General features: G+C 43.5%; 1 protein-coding gene across 3 annotated transcripts in view; it reads left to right on the top strand.

Moving 5' to 3' along the window:
• The first annotated feature begins 1,498 nt into the window (after positions 1 to 1,498).
• The window catches only part of LOC138969212 (uncharacterized), a 17,678-nt gene continuing 8,629 nt past the window's right edge, over positions 1,499 to 10,547 (top strand). For 2 of the 3 annotated variants that reach the window (XM_070341953.1, XM_070341951.1), the window contains exons 1-5: positions 1,499 to 1,661; positions 5,282 to 5,376; positions 6,269 to 6,515; positions 6,999 to 7,115; positions 9,732 to 9,860. In XM_070341953.1, coding sequence (XP_070198054.1) covers positions 5,324 to 5,376; positions 6,269 to 6,515; positions 6,999 to 7,115; positions 9,732 to 9,860 — 546 coding nt within the window. In that variant the 5' untranslated portion in view covers positions 1,499 to 1,661; positions 5,282 to 5,323. The remainder of the gene's footprint in view (positions 1,662 to 5,281; positions 5,377 to 6,268; positions 6,516 to 6,998; positions 7,116 to 9,731; positions 9,861 to 10,547) is intronic. The other variant, XM_070341952.1, reaches the window with a different exon arrangement.

The raw sequence follows: 10,547 nt of genomic DNA, 5'->3' as shown, positions 1-10,547 counted from the left end.
TCTCTCTCTCTCTCTCTCTCTCTGTCACAAAGATGTGAGTTCTTTCTCATTGTCATTGTCATTGTCTCCCTTACTCTCTTTCTTTGTTTCTCGCTGTCACTCCCTGACTCTCTCCCCCCCCCCCCCCCCCCCCCCCGTCTCCATCTGACTCTTAACCGCACAGCATCAGTACAACATGTTCCGTGACCGCCACCTATAAATGAATAGACTCACCGCTCAGTCACTCTGTTGACAGGCGTGTGAACTGGAATTTTAAAGATGTCGAGGCTGTCCTGCTTACTGACAGTAATATGGGATGCTTGTGGAGTATGTGTGTGTGAGTGCGTCTGTGCGTGTGCGTGAGTGTGTGTGTGTGTGTGTGCACGCGTGTAAGTGTGCATGGATGTATGAGTGTGTTTGTGTGTGTGTGTGTGTGTGTGTGTGTGTGTGTGTGTGTGAATGCATTTGTGCGTGTCAGTGTGTGTGAATGCATATGTGCGTTCGCGCGTGTGTGCGTGTGTTTACGTGTGTGTATGTGCGTGTGTGTGTGTTTGCGTGCGTGCGTGCGTGCGTGCGTGTGCAGTGTGTGTGTAGATACATCCTTTTCAGAAACAGTGACTCATGGCACTACGACATACACCACACCTTGCCACCTTCTTTCAAAACGTTCCCTAGTTCTTGGTCACAGGATTTTCATTTGAGGTTATGAGAGGCCATCCTTCCAAGCAGGATTAAAGTCAGTTTTTGTGTGGAAAATGTACCCTAGAATGTCGAAGTGACCCGTCGACATTCAGCAGGGTTTTATCACTAATTCGCCATCATGCGCTTTACATGTGTATTATAGCAGATGATATCTCCAGACGTCTCTTTCATTTTATGATAGAAAAAAGTATGATGACAGTATGACCCACTTTGAACAAAAAGCAAAGGCGGCACTGTGGTCTCAACATTTCCAATCATTTTGGTCTTAGCTTCAAAACCATTCGAAGAAACCTCATCGTCTTAATTCAGTAATCCACGAATGCGTGTTGCAATGAACGAGTTCGAATCTTTTATGACTGGTTTTGAGCGATACCCTTTGCCCCTCACTTCAGAAACATTGAAATAAGTATTTTTGTTAAAACTGATTTAAAAACAAGAAATTCCTCCGAGGTAGGAAAAACACCCCCGTTGGTCAAAGGGAAATAACCATTCTCACTGCCACCAACTGAGAAGGTTATTTCCCTTTGACCATTAATATGTCCCGCTATAAGTCCTTGTAGAATCTTAATCCACCAATAACTCCCTAACCGTGTTTTTGACTGGTCCCAATGTTTTTAAGGACCGTCTCAGGAATGTATAGAACCTGTTCACCAAGTTTGGTGACGATCGGTCCGTTCATTCTTGAGATCTATATGCGAACACAAACACACACCCAAACAAACAAACAAACACATCGAGCGAAACCTATACACACCCCTATACCGGCGGTGTAATAATCTTGCGCCTCTGGCCTGTAGCCTACTTAGCGACAGTGCAGTCGGAAAAGTCGGCCATGTGTAAGAGCGTTACAGTTCCCTTTTGTGTGTATGCCCAAGTGTGGATTCCTGTCACAGTCGTGCATGAGGGCACAGCAGGTCAAGAAGAAGCAAGTATATCATTGCCTTGAACTTTTACCATCAGGATTCTGGATTCCCGAAAAGGTGACTTTCTTTCCGTGTATATATAGTGTATACATGTCCAAGTGTTGATACTTGCTGTGTCAGACGAAACTGGACAGTGCACACAGGACTTTGACTCAACTATTCTGACTCCTGTAAAGATACATTTCCTTGTGTGTCTATTATCCAAAGTGTTCAGTGATTCTTGCTGTGCCAAGAAAGTGGAGAGAAAAATAACGTTTCCTTGAACTTTGATTACACTATTTGGATTCTAGACTGAAGGGTGGTTTACTTGTCGCCTTCTGTGTCTCTGCCCAAGTGTTGATTCCTGTCGAGCAAGTCGGGCGCTGTAATCCCTGTCCTGGTTGGGTATTTGTAACTTTCACCTCTTCGTGGCACTCAACTTTACTACCTGGTATACTTTTTGCCGGGATCAAGATTGTTTTATAGGTGCCACGCGATCCCCGCCTTAATAAGGGTAGGCCTACCCCCAAAATCGACCCGACAAAAACGGGGTCGGCCCGCTATTGCGCGGGGCCGCTATTGCGCGAATCTTTAGGGTTAGGGTTGGGGTTAGGGTTAGGGTTAGGGTTAGGGTTAGATTCGCGCAATAGCGGCCCCGCGCAATAGCGGCCCGCGCAATAGCGGCCCAGCCCCACAAAAACCGTAAGTTACCAATTACAAAAATCGACGAAAATTCATAATAGGCATAACTTGATAACTTTTGCACACGAAAAGAAATTCCAATCAATTAGCTATCCAGAACAGGTTGATCTATTACACTATCTTGCGTACTTCTTGTGTTATGCCAATCCTACCGTTGCAGGTGTGAACAAATTCCAGGTAGCTAAGTTGAATGCCTTTAATGGCATAGACAGTTTGAACAAAATTACACCGGAATAAATGTTTTAGTCGAGGGTATGAAAATGGGTGCAATAATTGTTTTGGCAAAGATTACATTTATTCCACATGTCGTGAAAGTTACACACAAAAAGGGAGGAAAACACCACCGAAGTCAAATGTCGTGGTTTTCTTTTTCAGTCCGCACAAAGCAAACCACGCAAGCGAATAAACCCACAGGTGAATGACACCTTTGCGGTTATAAAAGTATACATGACTGTATTTGTAAGCATGTGAATGGGAACCAGAAATGTAAATTCTCAAAGCGGACAAAAGATTGATCTTGTGCGTCGACCTGACTTGAACAACTTGTGTATCTTTTCGAGGATAGTAAAGGTGAGAACAGGTCGGGGATTTGTTTAATGAGGGTGAAAAGAGTATAGGTAATCTTCCTTGGATCGAGACTCACTGCCCGATACAGGTGTTGAAGTTAGGAGGTTTTGTTGTTGTTGTTGTTGTTGTTGTTGTGTTGTTGTTGTTGTTGTTGTTGCTGTTATTGTTGTTGTTGATGCTGCAGCTACTGATGATAGTGATGATGATATTGATGATGATGATGTAATCGTCATATTTGTCGTCGTCGTCGTTGTTGCTGCTGCAGCTGCTACGACTGTTGTTGTTGTTGCTGATACTGCAACTATTATTGCTGTTGTTGTTTCTCCTAGAACAGTTCGAAGGTCACCCGATCTCTCTCACGCAGCTATTAGCTGCATTGAATGGAGTGAAAGGAATCGGACCACGCAGCATTCAGACTTGATAGTTGAGGTTATCCTTCATACGCTACTGGAGCTGTACACAAGACGATACATGTTGTGATAGAGTGCACAGGAAAACACACTGTATTTAAACTGATACGTTAACGTGCAGATCTTTTTGATGAGACAGTTATTTTGTAAAACCAGTTCTGTGACTGGAAAGGTAATTCATTTCCCCACCATATTCAACAAACAGATTGATTTAACATAAGGTAGTGTCTGTGTTGTAGGCTCCACTGTATAGACACTTGACACTACCTTATGTACAATCAATGTGTTTGCTTGATATTGTAGGGGAATAAAAGGCCTTTTCAGTCATATGACTGGGTTTACAATAAATGGCCTCATCACAAAGATGTGCACTGACTCAAACGCATCTGCCGACGGGCGCTGTGGCGGGGTGGTAAGACGTCGGCCTCTTAATCGGAAGGTCGAGGGTTCGAATCCCGGCCGCGGCCGCCTGGTGGGTTGAGGGTGGAGATTTTTCCGATCTCCCAGGTCAACTTATGTGCAGACCTGCTAGTGGCTTATCCCCTTCGTGTGTACACGCAAGCACAAGACCAAGTGCGCATGGAAAAGATCTTGTAATCCATGTCAGAGTTCGGTGGGTTATAGAAACACGAAAATACCCAGCATGCTTCCTCCGAAAGCGGCGTATGGCTGCCTAAATGGCGGGATAAAAACGACCATACACGTACAATTCCACTCGTGCAAAAACACGAGTGTACGTGGGAGTTTCAGCCCACGAACACCGAAGAAGAAGAAGAAACGCATCTGCCGAGTTTGTTTTTATGACGCGTAGTATAGAATGTCAAAATTACGCGTCTGCAATGAGCAGGTTTGTCCTGCTTTTTCGTAGCCGCATAGCTTTGCATCGCCCAATCGGTCACTCGTGTTTTGAATGCAGAAAACAAACGAGTGCCTGTTAATTCGTATACAGAGTTAATTAGCACAGAGATGTTGCATTGCATGAAGGTCTTAGTTAATTAGGGAGTAAAAGAATTCAGTTTGCAACAATAAAGTATCTACGCATGGGTAGTTAAATTATTATGAGATCTCGTGTGAGTGTGTAGGAGAACTGCACATCTGTGGTGCTGGAAAAAATATCCAAGAATGCACGACGAGTATGCGTATCGTCTCGAAGTTGTGCTAGATCACGTACGAAATCTCAGAATATATGGTTCCATTTTGTCGAGTTCCACGCGTAGCAAGCTAGTCTCGTCCAGTATCGTCCTGCCTCAGTCGCGATTAATATGATTAATGTGATTTTAAGTGTTATTTAAAATTGCAAATGAAAGCGTTCCAGTATGACATATTACGAGTTGGATGTTGCCAGTGAACATGACCTTTCTGCGGCAATTTAATGCTAATTTGGCTGTGAATGAACAAAAGCGCTAGGTCGGTTCTGTTGGAATGCCTACGGATTATCTGTCATCATTTTTCTGGGGTTTTCTCTTGCAAGTAGCACGCTGACAGGAAACAATTACGTGAATTCGGCACGACACATGCATGCACACGAGGGTGAAATACTGCGAGTTGGTAGCAAGAAGCACTCACATCCGCTCGCGCACATAAGCGCCCAATTAATGTGACAGCAATGCTTTCTGAGGTGAGAAATGCGTGCATTATTAGGGGGGGGGGGGAGGGGGGAGGTTTATACAGAGAATAATAATGTTGCAAGCAAAATGTGGCAAATAATGGATGGGTAACTTGTTCTATAAATTGGTATTGTATTAGGTAAGTCATTCGTTCCAGCCTAAATTGTTTCCTGTACTGTGTGTTTCAGCTTGGTTTGTGTGTGTGTGTGTGTGTGTGTGTGTGTGTGTGTGTGTGTGTGTGTGTGTGTGTGTGTGTGTGTGACGTTCTGAAGTTCATGAGGAGCATTTGTCACGACCTACATTTTTTCGACGTTTCTTGGATTACTATATTACAACACCAATCCGAACTCCTCTAGTTTCTTGCGAGGCTTATGTTACTTATTTTCCTGACTTGATGTTTTTCTCTCTCAAGTTTTAAGAGGTCTAGGCGGTGTTAAAAGGAGCATCCGTCGCTATGGATACCCAGTGCAGCGCAACAACAGCAACCATGACTCAAGCACCGACTGGGTAGGTCTTAGGTGTAGTCCACGGAGGTAGAATATCATCATCATCATCATCATCGTCGTCGTCATCATCGTCATCGTCATCATCATCATCATCATCATCATCATCGTCGTCGTCATCATTCTGATCCTCATCCTCATCCTCTTCCTCCTCATCATCATGAATGTTGTAGTCGTCGTTACCTTGTCGGAAATTAAAAACTGTACAAAAAAAGAAGTTGTCCATGACTATCTTAAAAACATGATTCTAATTCCGTTATGCTGTTCTTTTGAGAGCTTGTGGATATAGCGCATTGTGAAAGATTTAAAGTATGCCAAACCACCACCTCTCATGCATTGCCAGTTACCAACTCCCTCCAAAAATATCCCTGACTTTTAAATATGAATACACGTTTAACAATTCTGCCCACTTACTCCCAAAATGAACAAGAGGGAATCCGTGGTCAATTAAGCATTTCTGGTGCTGGTTGGCGCCACTCGTAGCATTTGGTTTTAACGAAATGTTATTCATATTCATATTCACGGAGACATACTAATGACGGAGTACAACTCGTAGCATTTTGACACAGGTACAACAACAACAACAACAAATAAAATCAACCTAAGTGACACCAATGGTAGAAAAGCACGGAGCAGCCCTGTTTATAAATGCGGTTAGCATAATTATACGTCATCGTCTGTCAATGTTAACAAATAAACATGGTGTACGCTGGTGGGTTTGTTGCTGTTTACGTGTAAATATATCGCCAGATTAGAACCGAAAAATTCATGTGGTTAGCATTTAAGTCATAGTCTGCCAATGATGACAATACAAACATGGTTTACGCGCTCCGGTTTGTTGCTGTCTATTTGTACCATTTTCGCCAACGTTGAACCGAAACACGCTCTGCTTTCAGGTCAGTGACTCCCTTGGTGGAGAAACACGAAGCGGCACTGTTGATGCTGCTGGGGTTTTCCGTGTTTTCCGTGCTGCTGGCCGTGCTGTACAACGTCATTCGACGTCATGTTTTCCATGACGCCGATAATGTGGACACGACGTTTGACGCGGGCGGTAACGTCAGCACGTCTCTGACTGCCGTCACTATCGCTTCGCAGCTGCTGTGGCCCGGTGATATGCTGCAGAGCGCCACTGTGGCCGTTAAGGTGGGTGGCTGGAGATACTGATGATGTTTCGTGCCAAACCAAGGAGCTAGTAATCTTGTCAACACGCCAAGCTCGGTCCCTACTCAACATGTGACATTCTCAGAGAAAAACAATAGCGTACCTATTTTCTGCATCGTGTTGGCAGACCGTGACGCAATACTTAAGAAGGGATCAAGCAGGCACTCCATACCAGGCTCTGCTTGTGTGTGTGTGTGTGTGTGTGTGTGTGTGTGTGTGTGTGTGTGTGTGTGTGTGTGTGTGTGTGTGTGTGCCTGTCTGTCCGTCCGTCTGAAGACAAATGTCATTGTCAGGATATGTCAAGTGACTAAAACAAGTAAAGCATCTTGCAGAATTCAATATTGTAACCACTTTGCAATCATCCATTCTCCGCCTATACTACGTGAGCAGAGCGCCTAACGCTGGAATGGAAGTAGACCTCACGTACTGTTGTTGCCTGGTATAGTTGCAACGTTTTGCTTGCAGTATGGAGTGTCTGGTGCCTTCTGGTACTCCACAGCCGCTGCCATCAACATCATTCTCTTCCCGCTGCTCTCCTTTCACTTCAAGACGCGGGCTCCTGGCGCCAAGACCTATCTACAGGTAACTTGCACGAAGTCAGATCAAATTAACAACTTATCTACAGCCTAGGTAACTTGGACACAGTCAGCTTGACAAAAGTTATATTTACACATTAACATGCTTCCATTTGTAACTTCGAGGTCGTCATCGGGGATTGTCATCATTTTCACGAGTTTTCATTCACAAACACCTGGGAAATAAATCTCATGTTCCCCATGCAATGAATCGAGGTGGTGAATGGGTTTGAGCTTTCAGGTGAAACGTGGATTGTCAAAGTAAAAGCCAATCAGGCTGATTGTTTGATGTGTGGAACCATCGAGGCTATGGATTTGTGTTTCCGAGGACAACGATTGTAAGCATTCACTCTCAAAGACCCAATCAATGTTGATAATTACCGCGGCGACTCATGGTCAATTTGCAACTTATCTCTGTAATCGCAAAATCCACAACGAAAAGTCATAAACACTTAAAAGAAAAGAAATATGCTCAACACTAAGTCTTACTGAATTCACAGGTATGATCGCAGCTCTGTACATTTTCAGACTGGAAGAAAAGCGTCAACAAGCTACGTTTGACGTCACATACAAGGTTGACGTGTTATCTCGAGCTACTGTGACGATGCTTTGTGGCCCGGAGTTGGATTCTAAAAGTTCGTCTCCCTGTGGGTTATTGCGCATTTTGTTGCACAACCAAAATGATGACAAAAACGATGTTTGGTGGCTTGTCGTCAGACCAGCATTTTGTTGTTGGTCCTCGGGGAGCATATCGCCTTTTGTCTCATATTTATCAACCGCGGCCGTCGGCCTTGGTCGATAAAGATGAAACAAAAGACGATAATTATGGTCCCCTTGGACCAACAAAGAAGCTGGTCTGTCAACAAGCCACCAAACATCTTATATTGACGCCCGACCAAAGCTAATTGAAGCCCGACGGAGCGAAGCGACGGAGGGCTTCAATTAGACTTTGGGAGGGCGTCAATCCACGATGAAGACCGAGAAGTTTCAAATAGAAGCATGTTAATGTTATTGTAATTCAATCTGACGACGATCTCTTTCCTGCTTTCATGCGATGGTAAACAGACAGAATTGGTTCTGTTCTGTTCACACACTACTTTCAGTCCACCTACCTGCAAGGGTCAAGTCCCAAGAAATATGTTTCTGTATTCCTATCTTATCACTCTGCTCCTGTTTTGTTTTCTTTCACATACATTTTCCCTTCTTTTTTGACGGGTTTCTGGACAGCAAACTCTAAAACAAATTCTTTTCATCACAAAAGCGATCTTTGGAATTGACTGGCCAGGGATCGCGCTAGCTTTTTAAAAAACGCGTAAGTCATACGCAACGAAACGAAAAAAACGCGTCACGGACCAATATTTTTGCGTACTACGAAATCACGTACAGACACAAACAAAACACGCACGAAAGACTTCACTCCTTACCTAAATACGGCGAGTTTTCCTGTCGAACTCCGCGCATGCCTGTCGAATAACACCCCTGCTGTCTCCAACCTTCGGGCCTTGCGAGTTTGTTTCCCGCTCTAATACGACTAGACACACTTTCCGCCTTTTGGAAGCGCGAGATGGGAGAGCAGCTAATGTCTGTTTCATTATCCGACAAGACATTATCTGGTAATACCCTCGTTACGTTCGTTTGCGATACTTCGATGCAAAAAGAAACGGACTTTAGTTTTGATGCGCAGATTTCATGTGTGTCGTCACTTCTCGAGCCCTATAGTCAGTTTCAGGATCGGGTGATTATTAAGTCAGAGCAAAAGCGCTGCGTGAAGACAAGAAAAAGTTACAATATTTTTGCGTGTGGCTTACGCGGCGCGGCGAAAAAACCGCGTCAGCGACTTTTAAAATGCGTCAAATACGCAAAAATCGTGCGTAAACGCGATCCCTGCTGGCGTAGTCCGGAAGCATTCATGCATCAACTTACGTCACGTATTCGACGTCATCACTTCGCATACCTTATGGTCTCGGTATTTCGTTGGCCTTTATATTTCCTACTTGTAAAATGACCCTCAGAGCTAACCGAGACTAGTTGAGGTTGTATCAATGCGCCTTGCCAGCAGGTGGTTAATGGCTTTTTTAGCGAGTGGTTATCGACAATTAATGACCGGTAATTTTTAATGAGTTGGGGCATTCTGACCAATCACAGGATCTGTTTCATTAAAACGCCAACTTGATTGAATTACAAGTACAGTTAACTTGAACGAAATCATATGGAATTATGATATAACTACAGCTAACGTGGATGTCGTTAACTTAGGCGAAGACATGGCGACTGGTAGCTTGGGTAGACAGAGTCAGGTTGGCTTATGACATATCTTCAGATGAAGTCACATCTGCTACTGATGTTTTGCCAGGTAACTTGGTCATGGTATTGGAACGTAACATTTATGACAAAACAAAACGTTACATTTACAGTACATGTACTTCGACCCTATTGACAGACATGCAAACACTAACGATACAAATAATGAATTTATCTCAACATTGTCGACCAAACTCGCTTGCAAAATGCTGATGCTTTTTGAGATAAGTTCATTATCTGATGATGATGATGATGATGATGATGATGATGATGATGATGATGATGATGATGACGATGCTGCTGCGCTGCTGATGATGTGCAGGTAATCCAGGCACGGTTCGGCAGGGTGGTTCACACAGTATTCTGTATGTTCGCTCTGTTGATCAATCTGGTCATCTTGACAGCTATAGCCGTTGTGGGCGTGGCTATTATCCAAAATCTGGTCAAAGAGGTACGCAGTTCGCGACTGTCTCGTGTCACATTTTCTTGGTATGATTGGCCTTTTGTGTCTGTCTCATGTTATATTTATAAACAGATAATCAGAAGAGAAATTCCTTTTCAGTTTCTGTCTCATATCATTATAAACAATGTGTTGATAGAGAAAGTTCTTTTTAGATCCCGTCTCATGCCATTATAAACAGTTGGGTCACAAGAATTTCAAACGGAATGAGGCAGAGCGATGTTAAGATATCAAATAACCAAAGGGAAGTAATCGCTCTTAATGCATACGACATGTGTAATAGAGTAAGCGAGAGTTGTACGGAACCTTTTCTCCTGGCACCTGAGAGAATAACAAGCATTGAAATGAACAAGCGACTTTCATCCTCAAAAAAGGATTACACATGTCGTATGCATTAAGAGCGATTACTTCCCTTTGGTTATTTGATATAGTTGGGTCACAGATAAAATAAAAAATCGCAGTTTCTGACTCATGTCATTATCAACAGATTGTTAGCAGAGAAAATCCCGCTCACTTTCTGTTGGTGGGGAACGTTCTTTTCGTTTCTTGTCTCATATCACAATAAAGAGTTTTAGTTCCTGTCTCGTGCCGATGTGAACAGTTTTGTTACAGAAAAAGTCTTTGTCTCATGTAATTACTAACATTTTGGCCACCGAGAAAGTCCTTGTCAGTTACGGC

This window comes from Littorina saxatilis, linkage group LG6 (assembly GCF_037325665.1).
Source record: "Littorina saxatilis isolate snail1 linkage group LG6, US_GU_Lsax_2.0, whole genome shotgun sequence".
Taxonomy (NCBI): domain Eukaryota; kingdom Metazoa; phylum Mollusca; class Gastropoda; order Littorinimorpha; family Littorinidae; genus Littorina; species Littorina saxatilis.
This window is presented reverse-complemented; position numbering and strand designations above follow the sequence as displayed.